This window comes from Oncorhynchus mykiss, chromosome 14 (genome assembly GCF_013265735.2).
Source record: "Oncorhynchus mykiss isolate Arlee chromosome 14, USDA_OmykA_1.1, whole genome shotgun sequence".
NCBI classification, from domain to species: Eukaryota; Metazoa; Chordata; class Actinopteri; order Salmoniformes; family Salmonidae; genus Oncorhynchus; species Oncorhynchus mykiss.
The window spans coordinates 3,043,151-3,067,948 of record NC_048578.1 but is presented as its reverse complement, the minus strand read 5'-3'; the positions used below and the strand labels follow the sequence as shown (position 1 = coordinate 3,067,948).

General features: G+C 42.6%; 1 protein-coding gene across 2 annotated transcripts in view; it reads right to left on the bottom strand.

The window, feature by feature from the left end:
- LOC110488551 (X-linked interleukin-1 receptor accessory protein-like 2) overlaps positions 1–24,798 on the bottom strand; it is a 323,660-nt gene that overhangs the window by 92,925 nt on the left and 205,937 nt on the right. For both annotated transcript variants that reach the window (XM_036942676.1, XM_036942675.1), the window contains 2 exons: positions 22,981–23,167; positions 22,602–22,755 (listed from right to left, as the gene is read on the bottom strand). In XM_036942676.1, the coding sequence (XP_036798571.1) occupies positions 22,602–22,755; positions 22,981–23,167 (341 nt within the window). The remainder of the gene's footprint in view (positions 1–22,601; positions 22,756–22,980; positions 23,168–24,798) is intronic.

Here is a 24,798-nt window from a genome sequence, read left to right as displayed (position 1 = left end):
GTAGGCTGGGAGGGAGGGTTGAGTGACACATGGACCACCTTCATTCATTGGATACATTATTTATTACATGATGGAAAACCTTTCAATGTAAAAATTGCATCCGTGAATCCTTTCCTATACATTTCAGAGTTACGCAATGCTAACCAAAAGTCTCTAAAAGTGTTTTATTATTCTTCTGAAACGTGCGTAATCTCAAAAAGGAGATGTTTACCCTGATGTCAAGAAATATAAATATTTATTTTTCATCTCAACACTGTGATGTCTGAAAGTATGTCTGTCATGGAGGACTTAGTCTCTGTGTCATCATCCCCTGACACAAAAGCATGATGCGAGTTGGCCCTCTGGTAAAGTAGGCAGCCGTCTCGTCTGGGGGCCTAATATCAGGGAGGGAGGGTTGCACTCATGTGGGTTGAGAGTCAGAGTCAGACGAGGCTGTGAATGAGCTGAAAGGGTGACATAGTCAAAACAATATTGGACTGGGCCTGAAAACGGGAGTAGCAAAGCAATCGCAGCAGAATATTGGAACATTTGATTGTCGCTGCAGATTGGACAACCTGAAGGGATGCTGTTCAACATATGCTATATCTACATACAAAAGCTATTTCAATGGGAGAAACAAAGGGCTTTTCCCAGTGTACTTCAACCAAAGGAAACCCCCATTGGCCCGAATACAGTCTGAAAAAATACTTTGGAATCGAGAAACAGCTCCCCAAAACATCTCTCTGTCTAGAGACAAAGGAACAGCAGCCTCCCTCAGCCTGTAATGTATTTACAGATCATAAGACTCAATCATTATTATGTACGCTCCCGGTTTCTTTTATCACCCGCCAAATTAAAAGGAGAGAAACTATTAGCTTTTTCAATAAAGTTGCTTGAATAATCCCACACTTCATTACTTTCTTGTCGATTCACATTCCCCTACCTGCTTCATTGGCATGAATGGATTCAAGGAGCAATTTCCAAGACAATGGGCTTGTTGAGAATGTGATGGATGTCAGTGTTATTAATTATCCAGCTCATTACGAGGTGAGAATACATTTTTTATTTATTTTTTATCTGGACACCGTCAGGGCCGATACAATGAGGTCACAGCAGGCCTCTCCTCCTCTTCCAGTTTACTGCTTTTCTTAAATAGCCTGTCATGTCCTCACTCTGCCACTAACCCAGCTAACAATTCTAGGGAGAGGCATATTTTTTTGTAATGTTACCCGTAATGTTTGAGTGTCTAGTTTTCCTTTAGTTAGGGGAACATTCTATCTATGTTAGCAAAAACATTGAGAACCTTTTTTAGCATGTTTTGGGTTTAAAGTTAGGAGAAAATTCCTTTATTGTCAAACATAACTTATCTACAATGTGGTTACAGTGTTCTCTCAGAATGTACAACATTAATGTTTACGTTTTATGGGACATTGCAAGAACATTCATGTGTCCAGTTTTCTGAGGGTTAGGAGAATATTCCATCAACGTCCCACCAAACATACACAGGACATGGTTGCCATGTTCTCACAATAAACAGTGCATTCGGAAAGTATACAGACTCCTTGACTTTTTCCACATTTTGTCATGTTACAGCCTTATTCTAAAATTGATTAATCAATCCCCTCATCAATCTACACACCATACCACATAATGACAAAGCAAAAACATTTTTGCAAAATGTCATGAAATATCATATTTACATTAATTTAAATAATTATATGGTTAATCATTGTAATGTTGTAATCATTTCGATTTTTAAGATGAACCACATTATAATGATTTTCAGATAAAATACGATATTTATATATATTTATTTATTATTATTATTTGTTTTATTCTCCCACAACCCTACTTTCATATCAGGCAATCCCTAGTTTGGGAACTGCTGGTATAAAGTGGAGGTGATATGGTCCTTAACTAGTCTCTCAAAGCACTTCACACTTCATGAGTGTAATGGCGTCGAAGGTTGGCTGACATTTTATGGGCTCTTAACCAGCCGTGCTATTTTGAAAGTTTTTCGCAATGTTTGTAACTTATTTTGTACATAATGTTGCTGCTACTGTCTTTTATGACCGAAAAGAGCTTGTGGACATCAGAACAGCAATTACTCACCTGGAACTGGACAAATCATTTTTCTTTAATGAGACAGACAAGAGGGATTTACCCATGACACCCGATGAGGCCATCATCCCCGTCATTCGCAAGAGAAAAAGACAGAGATATCGCGGAAGGAGATTGTAGTGCTTTGTAAGGATCCGGCAACTAGTGGCTAAAATGTCTTTGCCATCGGTACTATTGGCCAACGTACAATTACTGGATAATAAAGTGGACAAACTAGAAGCACGTATATCCTACTAACGGGACATTAATAACTGTAATATCTTATGTTTCACCGAGCCTTGGCTGAACGACAACATGAATAACATACAGCTGATGGGTTACACACTATATCGGCAGGATAGAACAGCAGCCTCTGGTAAGACAAGGGGTGTCAGTCTATGTATATTTGTAAACAACAGCTGGTGCACGATATCTAAGGAAGTATCAAGGTTTTGATCTTCTGAGGTAGAGTATCTGATGATAAGCTGTAGACCACACAATCTACCAAGAGAGTTTTCATCTATATTCTTCGTAGCTGTCTATTTACCACCCCAAACTGATGCTGGCACTAGGACTGCACTCACTGAGCTGTATACCTCCATAAGCAAACCCGAAAACGATCATCCAGAGGCGACGCTCCTAGTAGCCGGGGACTTTAAAGCAGGGAAAATTAAATCAGTTTTACCTCATTTCTACCAACATGTTAAATGTGCAACCAGAGGGGAAAAAACTCTACACCACCTTTACTACACACACATAGACGCGTACAAAGCTCTCCCTCGCCATCCATTTGACAAAACTGACCATAATTCTATCCTCCTGATTAATGCTTACAAGCAAAAACTAAAGCAGGATGCACCATTGACTTAGTCAATAAAAAAGTGGTCAGATGAAGCAGATGCTAAGCTACAGGACTGTTTTGCTAGCACAGACTGGAATATGTTCCTGGATTCTTGGCATTGAGGAGTACACCACATCAGTCAATGGCTTCATCAGTAAGTGCATCGATGACGTCGTCCCCACGGTCACTGTACATACCCCAACCAGAAGCCATGGATTACATGCAACACTGAGCTAAAGGGTAGAGCTGATGCTTTCAAGGAGCGGGACTCTAATCCGGAAGCCTATAAGAAATCCCGCTATGCCCTCCGACGAACCATCAAACAGGCAAAGCATCAATACAGGACTAAGATCGAATCGTACTACACCGGCCGCTAGTCGGATGAGGCAGGGCTTGCAAACTACTACAGGCTACAAAGCGAAGCCCAGCCGCGAGCTGCCCAGTGACACAAGCCTACCAGACAAGCTAAATTATTTCAATGCTCGCTTCGAGGCAAGTAACACTGAAAGATGCATGAGAGCATAAGCTGTTCCGGAAGACTGTGTGATCACGCTCTCCGTAGCCGATGTAAGACCTTAAAACAGGACAACATTCACAAGGCCGCAGGACCAGACAGAGTACCAGGACGTGTACTTCGAGCATGCGCTGACCAACTGGCAAGTCTTTACTGTCAACTGTCTTTACTGCCATTTTCAACCTCTCCCTGTCTGAGTCTGTAATACCAACATATTTAAAGCAGACCACCATAGTCCCTGTGCCCAAGAACTCTAAGGTAACCTGCCTATATGAGTCCTGACCCGTAGCACTCACGTCTGTAGCCATAAAGTGTTCTGAAAGGCTGGTCATGGCACACACCAACACTATTATCCCAGAAATCCTAGACACACTCCAATTTGCATACTGCCCAAATAAAACAACAGAAGATGCAATCTCTGTTGCACTCCATACTGCCCTTTCACACCTGGACAAAAGGAACACCTATGTGAGAATGCTATTCATTGACTACAGCTCAGTGTTCAACATCATAGTGCCCTCAAAGCACATCACTAAGCTAAGGACCCTGGGACTAAACACCTCCCTCTGCAACTGGATCCTGAACTTTCTGACGGGCCACCGCCAGGTGGTAAGGGTAGGTAACACCACATCTGCCAAGCTGATCCTCAACACAATGGCCCCTAACGGGTGCGTGTTCAGTCCCCTCCCGTAAGTCCCTGTTCACTCATGACTGGATGGCCAGGCACGACTCCATCATTACGTTTGCAGATGACACAACAGTGGTAGGCCTGATCACGGACAACAACGAGACAGCCTATAGGGAGGAGGTCGGAGACCTGGTCGTTTGGTGCCAGAACAACAACCTCTCCCGCAACGTGTTCAAGACAAAGTGGATGATTGTGCACTACAGGAAAAGGAGGACAGAGCACACCCCCTTTCTCATCGACTGTAGTGGAGCAGGTTGAGAGTTTCAAGTTCCTTGGTGTCCACATCACCAGCAAACTAACATGGTCCAAGACAGTCATGAAGAGGGCACAACAAACCTATTCCCCCTCAGGAGACTGAAAAGATTTGCCATGGGTCCTCAGGTCCTCAAAGGTTTCTACAGCTGTACCATCGACAGGTTGCATCTAACTGGTTGCATCACTGCCTGGTATGGTAACTGCTCGGCCTCAGACCGCAAGGCACTACAAAGGGTAGTGCATACGGTCCAGTACATGACTAGGGCCAAACTTCCTGCCACCTAGGTCCTCTATACCAGGCGGTGTCAGAGGAAGGCCCTAAAAAGTGTGATAGACTCCACCCACCCTAGTCAAAGACTGTTCTCTCTCTGCTACCGCACTGCAAGCGGTACCGAGCGCCAAGTCTAGGTCCAAGAGGCTTCTAAACAGCTTCTACCACTAAGCCATAAGACTCCTGAACATCTAATCAAATGGCTACCCAGACTATTTGCATTGCCCCCCGCCTCTTTTATGCTGCTGCTACTACTCTCTGTTTATTATCTATGCATAGTCACTTTAATAACTCTACCTATATGTACATATTACCTCAATTATCTCGACTAACCGGTGCCCCCGCACATTAACTCTGTACCGGTACCCCCTGTATATAGCCTGACTATTGTTATTTTACTGCTGCTCTTTAATTATTTGTTACTTTTATTTAAAAATAATTTGTAGCAAATGGGGATAATAGACTGGGATATAGAGAGATTGAATATGTCTGTAGAGCAAGTGCAGACCAACATCCCACCAAACATACACAGGACATTATGACAAAGCAAAAACAGGTCTGAAATATCAAATTTACATACAGTAATAGGGTTTTTCTTAATTTTTACTATTTTCTACATTGTAGAATAATAGTGAAGACATCAAAACTATGAAATAACACACATGGAATCATGTAGTATCCAAAAAAGTGTTAAACAAATCAAAAAACATTATATTTGAGATTCTTCAAAGTAGTCACCCTTTGCCTTGATTACAGCTTTGCATACTTTTGGCATTCTCTCATTCAGCCTCTATGGACAATTCTTTGACCTCATGGCTTGTTTTTGCTTTGATATGCACTGTCAACTGTGGGACCTTATACAGATAGGTTTGTTGCCTTTCCAAATCATGTCCAATCAATTAAATTTATCAGAGGTGGACTCCAATCAAGTTGTAGAAACATCTCAAGGATGATCAAAGGAAACAGGATGCACCTAAGCTCAATTTTGAGTCTCAAAGCAAAGGGTTTGAACACTTATGTAAATCAGGTATGTTTTCATTTTTATATTTGCTTGTTTTTGCTTTGCCATTAAGGGATATTGTGTGTAGATTTATGAGGATTACATTTTTTTTAATCCATTTTGGAATATGGCTGTGACGTTAACAAAATGTGGAAAAGGGGAAGGGGTCTGAATATTTTCCGAATGCACTGTAAGATATTAATGTTCTAGGCACGCTTCATGAGAACGTTGCAAGAACATTCCGGTGTCCAGCTTTCTGAGGGTTAGGAGAATATTCCATCAACGTCACATAAAACATACACAGAGCATGATTGCCATGTTCTCAGAATGTAAGATACTGAAGTTCTAAACACTTTTCATGGGAATGTTGCAAGAAGATTTCTGTGTATCGGTTGTCAGGGCATCACCCGTTGGTCCCAAATAAATCTTCTCCCACTCTCCAAACATGAATTACACATCACTCATTGTTTCTGTTGCCAAGCCCATCAAGGCCTTGATTGCTGAACCACTGACCCATTCACAGCTCCTATGTCTGTTGGAAAGTTTAGGGTTACACTCACAGTGATTTTAACATAGTGTTTTCAACTTTTCAATGTACATATTTGACACACATGATTACATTGTGTTCATTGTATCCCTTAGTCAACATGTTCTCATCTGGGATTTGATCTTGCCAAATCATTATTTGGCAACTGTTACAACACACTACAACACATTAACCATGTTTCCATACACAGTTTTTACGGGAGTAAAGTCATACCGTATTTAAAAAAATGATGGACACGAGATTTCAGTACAATTTTACAAATGCTGACAGATAATTTGATCGTTCGACATGGTGGGATTTTTTTGTGTCTGTAAAATGTATTATGCGAGAAATGGCGGTGGAAACGCATTTATACGTAAATGTTGTTTTAATAACTATCATGTCGAAGTAAACTTGGAGTCATGCGATGACATGGTGTGTAGTCCTCCGACTACAATTTTTCAGTTAAATAGGCTACAAACTAAATACTGTACTGTAAATTACGATGAACTTCACAGGGTGGTGAAATTGCAAGGTATGCGCTTGGTGCTCCTTTACAATAAATGTTGAGGATCTTATTCTGGTGGCAGTATGATCGATGCTTGACTGCAGTTTGACAAATAAAAATTCATAATAATCTCATTCTTGTAGACTAACCTTCCCGCAGGGTCTACCCACACCATATCTGCGAGCTGCTATTTATATATTTTTTTATATTTATATAAATATATATTTAACGCAGGTGTTTTTGTGTCAAACCTATCGGTAAAGTTGAAAATGTGATGGAAACATTGAACATAAAACAAATATTCGGTACATGAAAACTAAAGCAAAAAAGTACACTTTGTGTGCATTATGTCATCACACAGATATTCATTTGCAAGAATTCAGTTTGGTGGAAACACAGCACTGGTGGGAAATTCACATATTTTCTTTATTCCGTTTTTAGAATATTTGCATGAAAATCTGTCTCCAATTGGATGGAAACCTAGCTATTGAAAAATGGGAATCGGTGGAATTCTAGATAGCTGAGCATATCAAAACTATTTTTTTAATAAGAATAAGAGTAAGAGTAATAAGAGTTTTTTGACTAAGGGGTCTGGCAGAATGCCATGAGCTGAATCGGGCATTGTGCATTTGAATTACTGTAATAAACGCACAAATAAAAAGGAGGTATTTGGACATAAAGATTAACTTTATCGAACAAAACACACATTTATTGTCTAACATGGAGTCCTGGGAGTGCCATCCGGTGAAGATCATCAAAGGTTAGTGATTAATTTTAACGCTATTTCTGTCTTCTCCTTCTTTGGAAAATGGCTGTATGTTTTTCTGTGGCTAGGCGCTGACCTAACATAATCGCAAGGTGTGCTTTCGCCGTAAAGCCTTTTTGTAATCAAACACTGTGGCTGGATTAACGAGAAGTTTATCTTTAAAATGGTGTATAATACTTGTATGTTTGAGGAATTTTAATTACGAGATTTCTGTTGTTTAGAATTTTTTGCCCTGCAATTTCACTGGATAGCGTCCCATATATCCCAGAGAAGTTAACATACAGTTTATTGCTAAGAATGTGAGAGTAGGGTGACTCCCCTAGGGGGTCTCGAACCAAGGCCATCAGCATCAATGATGAACGCCATAACATAACATTCAGGCATATCATTAAAACAAGTTAATATGCCCCACCAACATCAGACAACTATACAAAAGGCCCTTACATTTCTGAAATAAATGTAAAAAATCTACAATGAGAGATTAATCAGATTAATTGATACCTGACACGGAAATGGTGGTGTAGCAGGAAGAACGGCGTACTGTGAATCAAGAGGTTTTGAGTTCAAATTTCAGGTGAGGACATGTTGAATAATAATTTTGGTCTAAATGAACATGCACAATGTAATCATGTGTGTCAAATATGTAAGTTGAAAACATTGTGTCTTAAAAGTACTGTGTGTGAGTATATCTAACCTTGCCAGCAGACAAAGAGCTATGAATGGATCAGTGGTTTGCCAATCAGGGCCTTGATTGGCTCGGCAACAGTAACACAACATGATGTAGGAAACAAAGATGTTCTTGCAATCTTCCCATGAAACGTGTCTAGAACATTAATATCTTATATTATGAGAACATGGCAAACATGTTCTGTGAATGTTTGGTGGGACGATGATAGAATATTCTCCTAACCCACAGAACATGGTAATCACGATTTTGGGTAATTTCTATTTGACATTAAGGGAATGGTCTCTTGGAAAAATTCATTCTACATCACGGGAACATTCCTATGAAAATGTTAGTTAATGATCTAATGAGACTCCTAAGGGAACGTTCTCTAAAGTTGTGGGAACTTTTGTTGTTAGCTGGAAAGACACTCCTCTTTGGCCTAGGGCTCCCCACAGTTGATTTCTAACTTAGTCTGCCCATTGCCTGATGTGGCACCACCACCAACCCACCCCTCTGACTGCCCCCCTGTAACACTATTACCTTGGTAATCCCTGGATCAGGGCTGAAAGTGAAAGAAAACAAAACAAGTCCCTTTATGATGAGAGTCCTTTTAGTGCAGAATTAGCAGATGATTGCAGCTTTAATAATCCACTTATTTATAAAAGTCCTCAGTGCAGTGATTAAGCCTGGCCTCAAAGTTACTTTCCCATTAGTGGAGCGAGGCAGGGGCTAGGGCTGGGGAGGAAGACTGGGGCTGAGGCTGGGGCTGGAGCTGGGGAGGGACGCTGGGGCTGAGGCTGGAGTTGGAGCTGGGGAGGGAAGCTGAGGCTGGGTATGGAGCTGGGGCAAGGGCCAGAGCTGGGTAGGGAGGCTACTGCTGGGGCTGCTGATGGGGCTGGGGAGTTAGGCTGGGGGTTATCGGTGTCCTCCTGCTAGGAGTGAGGGCTGAATGCAGTCTCAGCAGTGCAGGGAGGCCTACCTCCATATGGCCCTGCTGGAGCTTCGCACCCACAGCAAGCAGGGCCAGAGCCCTAGCAGGGGGATACATGGAGGATTCTGTGCCTTCCTGACGGTCATGCTACAGCACATACAGTAGGAGGGGGAGGTTCATGTAACAGTGATGGGAATCCTCCTTTCATGGGAGATTCTGTGGTTTATCAGTTTGTTTCTTGTTTCCCTCCCTCTCCTCTGGCAGAAACACACAGTGACCAATGGTGAGGATCAAAGAGGAATCCTGAGCTCCATGAGATACACGAGACACCTCTGAGGGGGTTGAGGGTTCATTAAATCCTCCTCATGTCCCCCTCCCACCACCACAGAGTGGGTTCCAGTGACAGTGCCTTCGTTATCCCGTGGCCTCACCTCTGCACCCCCAGCTCAGGGCCAGCAACGTCCTACATGCAGCGAATGGTAATGTGGGAATCTGTCAATAAGCTCATAGTCACAGCCGGCTAGACTGAGGGGCCAGCCCAGAGACTGGTGCCCTATTGAAGAACCCCAAGTAGGCAAAGTGACACAAAACTAATGAAGAGATTGAGACTGTGGAGAAACTTCTCCAGGCCACCACGAAGATAAAGAGGCAATCAATATGCACACACTATTATCTTATTGAGCTTAAATTGATGCAAATCTAAGATTGAATCAGGAAAGCAGACGCTTTCATTATTTGTGGACTACTGAATAATACAGGACGACCACAGTCACTAAACCCACACAGAGACACAGGAAAGGTTTAATATATTGATAGCCCAGGACAACAAGATAATTAATTGAATGAGCACTTTTCTCAGCCACAATTATGTGGAACCTGATGACAGGGTGAAATACCATGTACATATCTTCCCAGAAGACTGAGCATTGCTCTTATCATTATCTCAAGCTAGTCCAACTGAATAATTACCCAATGCCATCAGCCATATGAAATCCTAGTAGCCTCCAGTGATCCCTTGCTGAATATTTCAGATTGATCCGGGTGTGTATTGATGGATTTGGTGAGGTAAATATCTCTACTTCAGGGTCTCACCAGCTGTGAGATGAGCACTTCACACTAATTAATTATTAAAAAGGAAGAGATGACAAATGAAAAGGGGAATTAAAGTTTAAACAAAAACTGTAGAGATGGGATGTTAGCTCTCTGAGCAAACCTGCCTTCTCCTCACAATGGCTGAAAAAAAACTACAATGAACTACAGAAGTGTACCGGATACGCTAAAACGGCTAGCTTACCCAGCTTTATAGCCAACACTAACAGCTGATAAGGAAACGATGACAATGAAATGATGAGAATGGTCATGACACAACTTAGCACACATTCGAGAGATGGAGATAGAGAGCTGTTATTTCAACCAAAGTTTCTACACTGTAGTTGAGATAAGAATAAATTAAATCAGATTGTTGGTCATCTGCTGGGCCAGCATTATTAATATATTTTCATAAGCGATCAGTTTAGGGTGACAATGGTTTAAAGGGATAGTTCACCCAAATTACAAAATTATATTTTGATGTCCTTACTTTTTAAAAAGGTTTTTACCCCCTTTTTTGTGATGTCCAATTGGTAGTTACGATCTTGTCTCATCGCTGCAACTCCCCAATGGTCTTGGGAGAGGCAAAGGTCAAGAGTCATGCGTACTCCGAAACATGGCCGGAAAAAGCCACGCTGATTCTTAACACACTGTTTGCTTAACACAGAAGCCACACCGTCCCACTGGCAACCTGTCACGTTCTGACCTTAGTTCTTTTATTATGTCTTTGTTTTAGCATTGGTCAGGGTGTGAGTTGGGTGGGTTGTCTATGTTAGTTTTTCTAGGATTTGCTATTTCTGTATTTGGCCTGGTATGGTTCTCAATCAGAGGCAGCTGTCAATCGTTGTCCCTGATTGAGAACCATATTTAGGGAGCCTGTTTTCTATTGTGTTTGGTGGGTGATTATTTTCTGTTTTGTGGTATTCACTAAACAGGACTGTTTCGTTTGTTCGTTCTTCCTAGTTGTTATTTTGTTTAGTGTTCAGTTTTGATTATATTAAAAATCATGAACACTTACCACGCTGCACCTTGGTCCTCACCTTATTCCACCGACGACGGCCATTACACAACCAAGGAAATCGCCCCGGGCTAAAACCTCCCCTAACCCGGATGACGCTAATATCGAATATTGAATGGAATTTGTGCCACAAATGCTAAAATGTTAGCATGTGGAAACAGTGCCAGGGAAACTAAACCAAACCAAAGCATGGATTGCTGTCATACCTTGTCCATAGACTGCTTAAAGGGTAATGAAACCAACGTGCCATTTTGTTTTTGGTTGAACTATCCCTTTAAGAACATAAGCTGAAAGTATTGACGGAGCTCTGATTATAATAAAGGTTACTTCAGGATTTCTTGAAAAAAACATTGCTGAGGCCAACTGGGAACATTTCCGTTTCTCTATTTCTTCCTGAGCAATATTTTCTTTCTGAGCAAACTAGCCAGACCCAACACTATTATTCAGTAGTATCCAAATGTACTGGATTCCTTGTTCATATGAATACATTTGTTGTTACATAATTCAACGTACATCCCATACAATAGACCTACCACAGATATTTATGAGTGGTACAGGACGGCAATAACCCAGTCACAGGCATTAAGGAAGAAGCATATTAACTTGTTGATTTCCAGTATAATGTCGTGTGTGGAGGATTGGTGGTGGAGTGAGAATGTGCTGACTCATGGGCGATCCCGCCTGCCCTGCTACACTCCTCCGCCTGCCCGGCCTGGCTTGTGGGGAGAAGGTTGCATGCCCCCCTGATAAATCACACTGTCATTGCACATCAGTGTATATCAATCTGTGCTCCAAAGCTCCCCCATTTAGAGAATTGCTGAAGTGTTACTGCAGTGACATTGGGGATGACACTGCAGCATAATGGGACTATTTTCCCCTCATTCTCTCACTCCTCTCTGTACCCCACCAATACCATGCCCAAATCCAACACAATGCCACAGAAGAAAAGTTAATCTGCTGTTTCTCTCCGGCAGCCAAAACAGGAAATACTGAGACATTGTCTCCTGAGCCCTCTGGGATGGGACCTACCTTGTTATTGCCAACATATGCTCCCAGGATATTGTTTGTGTGCATGGGGGGTAAATCCCTGCATTACCAGAACATTCTGTTAACTTTAAATGTTGTTGTCGCCGTCTTCACTATTTGTGGGAAATATGGAGTTACTGTATGATGGCTAATGTGCAGGCTGTTCATTATGCAGTATATTGTACATTCTGAGTGTTTGATTCAGTGAGTTGAGTGATATGCTGTCCCCCAAGTTATAGGGAAAATCAAAGATGGCGTCTTGCCTCTACACAAGAAATGATCTCAAAACGCTGTGATCTTCCAGTGGAACCGGACCAAACTGAAATGGTGACCCCCTTGGCTTGGGTATAGAAACTCCGTCTGTTTGGGCACTCAGCTATGCTGTCGGTAATGAGCGATCAGGCAGGCCATTGAAGGAGTGTAATGGGACGTACAGATGGATGTAAATGTCCACATTACAGCTAGTAAGTCTCTTAGAGCAGCACCACAGAACATTACTCTAACGGCAGCAGGCTCTGCACTAGCCTTCCATCACTGTGACAAATGAGCACAACATAGTGGCTGGATACTTTCCTGCTCCCAACAGCCAACAAGATCCTCTCTAGGATTTTAGAGTGTACCACTATAGCCCTGTTTTGCTATGGACTGGCTATAAATTGACATTTAGATGAAATGTGGTCTTTATTATTATTATTGTTACATGCTTCAAAGCAAGTGGAAGTTAACTGCAGATAATAACGTAGCTATATTAGATCCATAGAGTAGTACAACACTTACAACTTAATTGTGATATGAAAATGTACTTTGATAGAGCATGTATTTTTTCTATTCAATGCAGTATCTCTTGGCAATAGTAACAGAGCAGCTATGATTTTGGGGTTATTGTGCTCTGCAGAGAAAGATAACATTGTCTTCTTCTCTCAGAATGTGGAGGAGAAGTAAGGGGGTGTGGAATCAAGCTGTCAGAGCGAGCTGTCTGTGTCTGTCTGTACAGCAGGCAGGGAGGCAGGCAGGGAGACATGGGGCTGTGGTCTGTTACACTATGAGGCTCTAGGATTGGAAGAGAAAAGAGAGTCAGTCCTCATGGTGCCCGATTGAGGAAAAAGTGGTTATAATCAAGCGTGGCAGTCAAAGGTAATAACAAGGTCAGTGAATTGTGAAAATCAATAGGGAATTAATCAATATAAGTAAATACCACAGTTTCGAGCAGATTGTTTCATTTTTTTAAATACAGGACCGTTCTGACTCATATGCAACACCAAAGGCTCTATTAATGTAAAAAATGCAATTTCACAAACATGTTGAAAATGTCCAATAGCAAACCCCCAAATATCTTTTGTCACCCAATATACAGCAAAACATTGATCATGTGGACTGGGACATGTTCCGGGTAGCCTCAGAAAATAATATTGACGTATACGCTGATTCGGGGAGTGAGTTTATAAGGAAGTGTATAGGAGATGTTGTACCTATTGTGACTATTATAACCTACCCTAACCAGAAACTGCGGATAGATGGCGGCATTCGCGCAAAACTGAAAGCGCAAAGCACCGCATTTACCATGGAAAGGTGAGTGGGAATATGGCAATCAAACAAGTGAAAAGTCAGTATAGAGACAAAGTGGAGTCGCAATTCAACGGCTCAGACACGAGACATACAGTATGTGATAGGGTATATAGACAATCACGGACTACAAAAGGAAAACCAGCCACTTCACGGACGCCGACGTCTTGCTTCCAGTCAAACTAAACACTTCTTTGCCCGCTTTGAGCATAATACAGTGCCACTGACGCGGCCCGCTACCAAGGACTGTGGGCTCTCCTTCTCCGTGGCTGACGTGAGTAAGACATTTAAACGCATTAACCCTCGCAAGGCTGCCGGCCCAGACGGCACCCCTAGCCGCACGCGCAGACCAGCTGGCCAGTGTATTTATGGACATATTCAATCTCTCTCTATCCCAGTCTGCTGTCCCCACATGCTCCAAGACGGCCACCAGTATTCCTGTTACCAAGTATGCAAAGGTAACTGAACTAAACGACTATCGCCCCGTAGCACTCACTTCTGTCATCATGAAGTACTTTGAGAGACTAGTCAATGATCACATCTCCTCCACCTTACCTGTCACCCTAGACCCACTTCAATTTGCTTACCGCCCCGCCCCGATAGGTCCACAGACTATGCAATCGCCATCACACTGCACACTGCCCTATCCCATCTGGACAAGAGGAATACCTATGTAAGAATGCTGTTCATTGACTATAGCTCAGCATTCAACACCATAGTATCCTCCAAGCTCATCATTAAGCTTGAGGCTCTGGGTCTCAACCCCGCCCTGTGCAATTGGGTCCTAGACTTCCTGACAGGCCGCCTCCAGAGGGTGAAGGTAGGAAACAACATCTCCACTTCGCTGAACCTCAACACTGGGGCCCCACAAGGGTGCGTGCTCAGCCCCCTCCTGTACTCCCTGTTCACCCATGACAGCATGGTCATGCAAGACTCCAACTCAATCATCACAACAGTAGTAGGCTTGATTACCAACAACGACGTAACAGCGTACAGGGAGGAGGTAAGGGCACTCGAAGTGTGGTGTCAGAAAAACAACCTCTAACTCAATGTCAACAAAACAAAGGAGATGATCGTGGACTTCAGGAAACAGCAGAGGTAGCACCCCCTATCCACATCGATGGGACAGTAGTGGAGAAGGTGGAAAGTTCCTCTGCGTTTACATCACGGACAAACTGAAAATGGTCCACCCACACAGACAGTGTGGAGGCGGAATAAATTTGGCTTGTCACCTTAAACCCTCACAAACTTTTACAGATGCACAATTGAAATGTATTGGCTGTATCACCGCCTGCTACGGCAACTGCACCATCCACAACCGCAACGCATCACCAGGGGGAAACTACCTGCCCTCCAGGACACCTACATCACCCAATATCACAGGAAGGCCAAAAATATCATCAAGGACAACAACCACCCGAGCCACTGCCTGTTCACCCTGCTACCATCCAGAAGGTGAGGTCAGTACAGGTGCATCAAAGCTGGGACCGAGAGACTGAAAAACAGCTTCTATCTCAAGGCCATCAGACTGTTAAACAGCCATCACTAACACAGCAAGGCTGCTGCCTACATACAGTCTTGAAATCATTGGCCACTTCAACAAATGGATCACTAGTCACTTTAATAATGCAACTTTAATGATGTTTACATACTGTATCTTGCATTACTCATCTCATACTGTATGTATAAACTGTATTTTAAACCATCTATTGCATCTTGCTTATGCCGCTCTGTAATTTCTCATCCATATATTTATATTTATATATTCTTATTACATTCCTCTACTTAGATTTGTGTGTATCAGGTAGTTGTTGTGGAATTGTTAGATTACATGTTAGATATTGCTGCACAGTCGGAACTAGAAGCACAAGCATTTCGCTACACTTGCAATAACATCTGCTAACCATGTGTATGTGACCATTACAATTGGATTTGATTTGAAAACCAGACAGAATTAGAAAGGAAACTGTCTTTTCAATTATACAAATCTAACACAGGTCCTGCCAGACCCCGCTTGTCAAAAACAAAAGATGATAAAGTTGGAAGTGAGGCTGCCATAATGATATTCAGGTCATCAAGCTCATCCAAAGTTCCTAAATTATAACGAGAGCTGCGCTGAGGATGACAGAGCTCTAATTCACTACCTTGTCATGCTAAATAATATAGACGTAAAATCAATACCAATATGCTGTTTAAAAGCTTGAAGTCAACCACCAGGTCGCTGGCAACACCAGACACACAATACTGCGAGGCTACAATTAGGCTGTATTGATTAACCAATTATCCCTCAGTGGACCACTATGGATGGTAATGATCTATTAATACTAATTTCATTATTCAACTGTTCGTCAACAATATTAAAGAGTCCCCCTTTTTAATAATGCTGTATTCATTAGAATTGTCACCAGATCTGGAGTGACTGGGCCTTTCTTTCTGCTTATCGTGACACAATGTGAATCCTAATGAAAAGAAAAAGAAGCAAGGAAAGAGAAAGAGAAGAAGAAAGAGACGCAGGAGGGGTCCAAGGCCGATGCTGCACTGTGTCAAACCATAGACTCCCTCAGTGACTCAGTTTATTCAGTGTTAAAAAAACACTGCGATGGCCTCTGGATTTAAACACGGTAGGAGTTTACTAATTCTACTTTGGATAGGGTGCACTCTCAGATTGCAACACCACATTAGCGTTACACACTCTTATCTATTATCTCTTCCGATTTGCATATTTGCAGTGAGACATCAAAGTTCGTGTAATGCAGCTCTTATGACTGAATTGATATGTGTAGACAGATTTGCATATCTGCTCTGTTTCCTCTCCTAAGATGATCTTTTGAGAGTAAAAGAAAAAAAAAACTATTCTCAGGAGGAAATGTCTCTAGGTGACATAATGCAATTAGCTTGACCAGTGACTGAGAGTGTTTCCTGTCGATGGACAAATGAGCCTATTCATGCTTCTAATTTTCCAACTCACTGAGCGAATCAAATTGAAGAGTCCCCACTGTGCTGCTTCCATCGGTAATCACTGGGTATCAACTCACCTTCAAATAATACATCTCTCCTGACCCGGATAGAGGTCTCTGATAACTTTCTATACCAGGTTTATTAGAGCTGTTAACACAGACAATGAGCGCTCACTTCAACTTCCTTTGTCACCTCACCTGACACCTATTCATATGAGACATCCATTAGAGCGGGCGTTTAAGAGGTGCCTCCAGAGTAAAAGTCCTCCAATGGTACTGTTCAGAATGTTAATGGGTAAACTTGAGATAATATAAGGTATTGGGATTCAACTAAAGTAAGTAGGCCTATAGTGTTAATGCTACTCAGTATGGCTCTGTGTAAAAGCCCAAGTCTAATTTAGTCAAATCTCATGTTTGCAACAGTTTCTGAATTTCACATAACTCTTTCAGTCAAATCTGCTAAAGGTGTAATATATAATGCACTCACAAAGGCAGTTGCTTGGGGACAAGGTTTAGGGACATGCCCTAAACTATATTGCCCAGTACAGTGGTATGTCCCTCACAAATGTGTGTGTGTAATGTGTGTGTAATGTGTGTGTGTGTGTGTGTGTGTGTGTGTGTAGTGTGTGTGTGTGTGTGTGCGCGCGAGAAAGGAGAGAAAAGGTAACCCCCTCTGGCAAGAGAGAGTGACAGGCAATCGATTCCTCTCGACGCCAGCCCTGTCATGCCTCATCTGGGGAAGACGCCTGGCCGTCGTGTGTGTCCTGACAAGGTGTGGACTTATTTAACATGAAACCCAAGTATTCCAGAGCTTTTGACTCTGCTGAAACAAATGTGTTTATAGTCCGGTGGCGTCACTTGGCATATGAAGACAAACAGGACACGCTGGTGTCTAGGGACAGGCCATACATCCTGCTCTTTCCCTTTAGCTTATTATCAAACACCCTTCTCCTCTCCTCTCTCCTCCCCTGTCCTCCTCTCCACGACTGCAGTCTCGCCCTCCTCTCGTCTCCTCAGCAGGAACAACGCGTAGCTGCACTACTTTAGGACCCGTGACCACACGCATTTAGATATGGGACCACTTCAATCTGCTTTAGCAGTAGGCTTAACTCCTAATTGAATGTATCTGCTTCACCTGCTTGCAATGTGATCTATCCAAGGTTTGACCGCAGTGTTTTGGGTTGTATGTGTCCGGTTATTCAATCTTAATGCATTTTCAGTGTCGAAACAAGTCAAATCCATTTTGGGTATCATTTGATATGCATATGCTGGTTTACAGATATGTGACACAGCTCAGATTCCCTGAGTAAAGGAGGGAGGATAATCACAGGTAATGTACTGTACTACAGACATACTTCACAAGCATTTAAATGTTTCAACGTTTACAGCCATTTATAAACATTTATAGTATATAAATATAGCAATCACAAATATTTCTAAACTGCAATATACTTTAAATACAGTTCATTGGAAGTATTTAAAATGGTTTAGTGCATATATTTTATAAACGGCATATATGCCCTACATCTTTTCGGCTGTTTTCAGTGGTATCTGTATAGGTACCATTGACAATAATTTCCCTTACCACAGAAATATAAATTTAGTTTAGAATCATGCACGTCTTATTTTTGTTCTGTAAGCTTCTTAATATTTGATGGACTAACCTTTCCTTGAGGACATTCAAGCACCATTTGTAAAAAAAAATCATACTCTCTCTGACGCACATAGTTTTCTGTTGCCAGAAAACCACTTAATATTACTTTTTTTGGGGAGGCAATTCTATCTGCTGGATTGAACTGCTCCTTACTCTTAACATGTTTGGTAAATTAATGGGCTCATATTTTCCCCCAAAAGACCCAAAGGATACTTTTTCTTGTTCTCCATTTCACTTCTCCTAAGAAAATAAAAAAAAGTAGTCACGCTGATCTTGGGAAAGAGCAGGACAAAGCCCATGTGAACACAGACAATTTCATGATGAATTATGAGGTAATAAAATAAATAGGTCATGGGGTTTCCACATGGGTAAAAAGGTAGCCAAGAGGCTCGAGTCTAAAGGCAGAACTCGCAGGCCTAGCTGAGAAGGAGGGAGCCAGGAAGAGAGGATTCAGGATTCATGCACGGCACATCATCTCTCCCATTGTTGACTTAACCGGCTGCGGAAGGTGTTACCATATTTGAATGAGTTTCGGAGACGCATGACCGTGGTAACTCACCTCTCACAGTAACTGTTAAATTTAGCCTGAACGCAATGTTCTTTCATAAGAGGAATTTTACTTTGAAATGCATTTTGAAATATTTATGACCAGGGTGCTGACTATGGAGAGGGAGAAGAGGCTTTTCTTGGTCATTCTGGTTTTTGGGCACAAATCTGAGCCTTTGCCAAGGTTTAGCCTCCCCTACACTCTGCGTGAGTTCAGTACTGTATTGCTACTATACTGCAGGCCATTCAGTAGCAGATTGTCCCTACAGGCTCCTTCCAAGGACTTATCGTTGGCTCTGTTGTTGCCTCTTACCATGTCACATGAGGATAGTGAAATACATTTTATTCATTTAGCAGATGCTCTTATCCAGCAATAAGGGTTAAGTGCATTGCTCAAGGGCACATTGACAAATCTTTCACTTAGTCAGCTCGGGATTCAAACCAGCGACCTTTCGGTTACTGGCCCAATGCTCTTAACTGCTAAGCTACCTGCCGCTCGTTGAATACTGAAATAAACAAAGGTGTCATACAATGCTACAGTAATACAAGTCATATGGACCCAAACACGGTAGCTTAAAACAGTTCCTGACCAGCAACCCCATTAATATCCCTCCTCTAAGAAAGTAGGCAAGCCCCCTGCACCCTGGAAGCCTGAGTGTCCTGATTGACCTCTCTGTGTGCTTAAAGCTAACTAACCCAGGCCTTGTCTAACCCTGGCTTGGCTCACCACCCAACCAGCAGCCTACTAACATGGCATCTGATCCTACGGGTCAGCGCCCCAGGCAGGCTGTAAACCATGTGGAATCCAGCTCCAACATTACACCACTCACTGGAACTAGCCCGCCTAGCGCTTAGCTTAGCAGAAGGCATGTGAGTAAGTGAACAAACAATGGCTCAGTTAACCGACAAGACAAGCATATTCTTCAAATATCAGTGAAGCAGATGTCTTTCATTTTAGCAGATAATATTAGCCTCTGTTCTTGCTTTGTAATGCTAGCTCATTGAATACTGTTGTTTAGTGAAGCATAGTACTGTGTCTGTTTTGGTCCCTGAGTTGCATGTAAAATAATGTGTGTGTGTGTCTGTCTGTCTCTCTTTCTGAGTGTGTGTGTGTGTGTGTGTGTGTGTGTGTGTGTGTGTGTGTGTGTGTGTGTGTGTGTGTGTGTGTGTGTGTCTGTTGAGAGTTAGAATAGTACAATACACAAGGTGCAATTTAGAAAATTGCATCAGTAGTTTTCGTCTTGTTATGCCACTCACAGACAGTCACTCAATTAGCCCATGTCAGCAAAAGAAAAATAGATTGGTCAATTTGTCTAGTTAATCTAGCCAGCTATCTAAACTTGTAGTAATCGTGGCTGAATTACCGACCGGGCACGCACGGAACGTGCCCAGGGGCCCTGACCTCCAGGGGGCCCCCATTGATTTTGTTAGTCACTCTCGTTCAGATATAAACCTCATGAATGATATGGCAAACTGTTGATTTCCGCCTAAATAGACATACCCAAAACCCAATTGTTTTTCATGAGATGGCAATAAACAATAACTGGTAATGCTGCATAGTTTCAAAAAGGTCTGGAACTCACATTTCTGGTAAAAAAAAATAGTTATACATTGCTGAGGTATACTCACTGTTGAGGACACAAGCTCAAGTCATAATACAAATATTATGAAAATATAAAAAATCATCAGATTTTTTTCCTATTCAACAAAAGTGGGTCAATATAGTTTTAATTATAAATGACTTACTTTCAGAGTTCAACTTTTAACTGTCAAATAAATATGATCATACTTAGTGACGGTACAATATTGGGCACCATTTCATATAAATGACAGAGACTTTTCTGCCCAACGTTCTCTGAGCTGCCCCGAGACACCATTCAAATATGTGCAGACACGTTACAACTTCAGCTTTAAAGACAAAGTGATCTCGTCCGCCGGTGACCAAAAGAAGGTGGCGCTGTTCAAATTCTATGAAATGATTTGATATGTTTCCCTGATGAGAGCTATAAATCCAACATTACAGCGAGATGAAACTACTATCGTTGCATCCACAAGACTCTCCTGTTCCATATGCGCTTCTGCAAGCACAGCTATGAGTTTCACAGGCACAGGATATCTCACAGCTGCGGATTGCAACAGCATACAGTATATGAATCAGGGACAGGTAGCGCTTTTAGGGAGTTGTTGTGCAATTGATGTTGTGCCGTTCACAGTCGGAACCTGGCCAGAACCGCTCCAAGTCCCCTATACAAAAGGGACTTAAATATGGGAAAATGTGTAGAAAAGCAGCAATGTAGGTATACAACTGCAACAACAACAAGACGGTCCAATAAAGAAAATATATTTGTTTACCTTTTGTTAATAAAATACTTTATCTGCTTAGAGAGCCCTCTGTATGTATTAAATTATAGTTTTTAATCCCAGTGCTGAGTTAATCGTTGTTAGTTGCTTTTCCTTCAGTCTGTAGTCCAACTCATCCCAATTGGGTTTAGGTCGCATTTAAATCTTTATTTAACTAGGCAAGGCAGTTAAGAACAAATTCTTATTTACAATGATGGCCATCCAGGGAACAGCCTTGTTCAGGGGCAGAACGACAGATTTCTTGTCAGCTCAGGGATTTGATCCAGCAACCTTTTGGTTACAGGCCCAAAGCTCTAACCACTGCCGCTACTTGTGTAGCTAATAGGCTATGTGTTTGTAGATCGACTGAGGTGAATGAAGTTACAGCAATCAATGTGATAATGTCTGGAGTAATTTTCTCTTGTTTTTGCTGTTCTTCAAATAGCATTTCAGAGGTTTTTACAGCCCTGTGTGTATGTGTGTTGCAGTTTGCATGGTGTTAGAACTGTCTTTCACTCTGTATTGTCTGGTTAAGGCTCCTATCTGTTTCATTTTCATTGCTGTATGTCTGTGGTGGACTCGTAGCTGGGTGTAGTTTCCGTGTGTTTCTGTTCTGTTTGTAGTGTAGCTACAGTCAGAGTCAGTGCTGCCTGCCTAGTGCAGTCTTGGGGCTCCAGCAGATTGGCTCCGCTCTGTTTCAGAGGGGGGCTAAGCAGGCAGGCAGGCAGGCAGGCAGGGTGAATGAGCTGGGGGGTTGATTTCACACTGCAGTTGGCAGCTGCTCTTCCTGCAGTCAAGACCCAGCACACACCCCAAGGGTCAGACTCACTGGCCTGGAATCCCAGCCTGCCTGCTTGCCTGCCTGCTGCATGACAGAGGCAGCAGAGGAGGAACAAGCCCAAAATGTGAATAAATAAATCCATCTCACGTCACAGTGGTTGCCAGCGTTTACACTGAAGGCTGATGCATCACAGACACACAGTGACGCTCCACTATGCTCCTGTGATAAATGGTGTGTCTCCGCAGTGCATCCGGTTTACAGCCGGTCGCACAGTGTTTTATCTTTGAGAGGAATGGGCATGAGAATATTAAGTGTAAGAGTGCAAAAGTGCAAAAGTGCATCCTGCGTTTGGACGTTGATGTACATTTTTTACGTTTTACGTTTACGTTCTGCGTTTCACGGCAGCTAATTTCAGATCACGTCATTCTGAATGATGATCGTGGCCAGCTGTCAAACGCGTTTTAGCATTGTGCACATATAATACAAACATTCACACAACAATATCAAACAAAATCATACTATACATGTAATCAGACATATACATACAGTATGTGCACACCCACATGATATGAGGGGCTCACCTGTGACTTTGAGCTCTGTGGTCCTTCTCACCACCCGGCTGCCATACTTGAGCTCACAGGTGTAGTTCCCCCCGTCGTCCTCCTGCACCTCAGGGAACCAGATGTTGGTGGTGTTCACCATGATGGAGCTCCGCCATGTCTTCTTCTCACACTCCTAGACAGACAGGACACCACGTCAACAGCACACCATGTTATATCATGTCACTTTCAACTCTTTTTAGTTTAGTTTAATAAGATACCCATTAGTCCACCAGAGCTAACCTTCATGGGTTCATATACAAAGACTAGCACTGCATCCCAAATGGCATCCTATTCCCTATACAGTGCACTAATTTCAACCAGAGCCCTATGGGAATTTTCTGAGAATAAGGGTTGTTACCTTATACCAGGTCATCTGGGGCTGCTTGTAAGGGGCGAGGTAATCCTCGATGTCGGGGCAGTTGATCATCTTGCTTTTAGTGATCTCGGCTTTCTCCAGGTGGCGTATTTTACTGTTGAAGCACAGGCCCTCGTCGTTCTCCTCCACCGCCAAGGACATGGACACCTTCATGCAGTAGGTGGAGTTTCTGCAGGCAGGGAGCATAACACAGGAGGCTTTATGTTTCCCCAAGTTCACCTCTAGCCAACAGTCATCACACACACAAAAGCACACATCGATTTCTCCAGGGGGTTTCATCTGTAAACCAGCAGAGATCTTAAACACTGCCATTCATTCCATCAATGCCTCCCTGCCTACCTGTGATGATGTGAAGTGGGGGCTCTTTTTACTTTTTTAGTTTCCAGTTAACCACATCAAGAACAATGGGCAAGTTGAACATGGAGGTTACCTGAATGAAATAGTTCAAAATGCTTCAATTAGTAAAGAGATGTGGCTCCCCCTGAAGTGGCAAGAGCACATGCTGTATGGAGAATGAATTAGCATATTATTTCAATAGGCACCAGCCAGAAGTACAAGTCTCCTTCAGGGAGGCATGTGTCAGGGCAAGTGACACCCAGTTCCGCACGCAGCTTCTGCCATGGTTACCACACAAGGCTACAGTACGTAGAGAGTGACTGCTGCATCCCCCTCCAATTGAAAATGCATGAGGGACTTCAGGCATAGGATTGCCCTGCAGTGGCATTGTGTGTCAGCCTCTCAAACGCTAAGGCTCCCTGAACCTCCACTAGTGAATACAGTCTGTTTGATGCAAAGATTTAACATTTCGGCATGAACCATTTAGTTGGTTTTAGACTGGGACATCAGACGGATTTGTGTGTGTGTGTGTGTGTGTGTGTGTGTGTGTGTGTGTGTGTGTGTGTGTGTGTGTGTGTGTGTGTGTGTGTAGATTGTCTGACATATCTGCTGTTTTGTGTGTGTAGAATTCCTGGCTGCGGTCCCAGGCAATAGAGATAGAGAGTACAGCTGTCCTGGGCTACTTTATTTACTCGAGGAGAAAATGAACTATGACTAAAATACTGTTCACAAGGGCGCTCACTGTGTCTGGTGACAACAGTCTCATATCGTGACAAATAATGGACAAACAGAGGACAGATGTGTGAAGTCACTTAGGACAAAATGAGGAGGCTATTCTCACTGGTCTGTTACTGACAATTAGCTGGAAGTTAATCACACTGCATAACTATTGTGCAAGCCTGATCCGACTGCTTCCACTGCATTAATAATTAATCACTCTCCTCCTGCAATTACGTTCATATGAAAATGCTCAGGTTACAGCTCGCCAATTTAATTATATGCTCAATAAAGAGGTATTTCGGTGTTTTTCGCGGTTCATGTTTACGTCTGTTAATGTGAGCTTCAAATTAATTTTACAATGAATCTAACACGCCAACTTTCAAGATGCTGCCCACCCAGCTGAGTCCGTCCGTCCGTCTCATGGGTCAGTATGCTCGGGCTATTAACACTCTTGAGACATGAATGAATAAGCATTGAGAACTTCCATTAGCCTGCATGACTTCCTTCCAAGCTGATTTTACATGTAATTTCCCCTACACAGGTTTCTGTGTGAGCCGGGGCACAGAGAGCCAAACTGTGTACATGCTCTCATAGCAGAGGTCAACCGGGCTTCAGGCTCTATCCACAGTGGATCTCAGTAAATGACCATAACACATTAACGGTGCTAAGTAGTTTCCTATATCGCTGGAGGACCAGAGGTCAAAGTAGGAGCCCTTAATTGCAGCAATCTGATCTTGGAGCTCT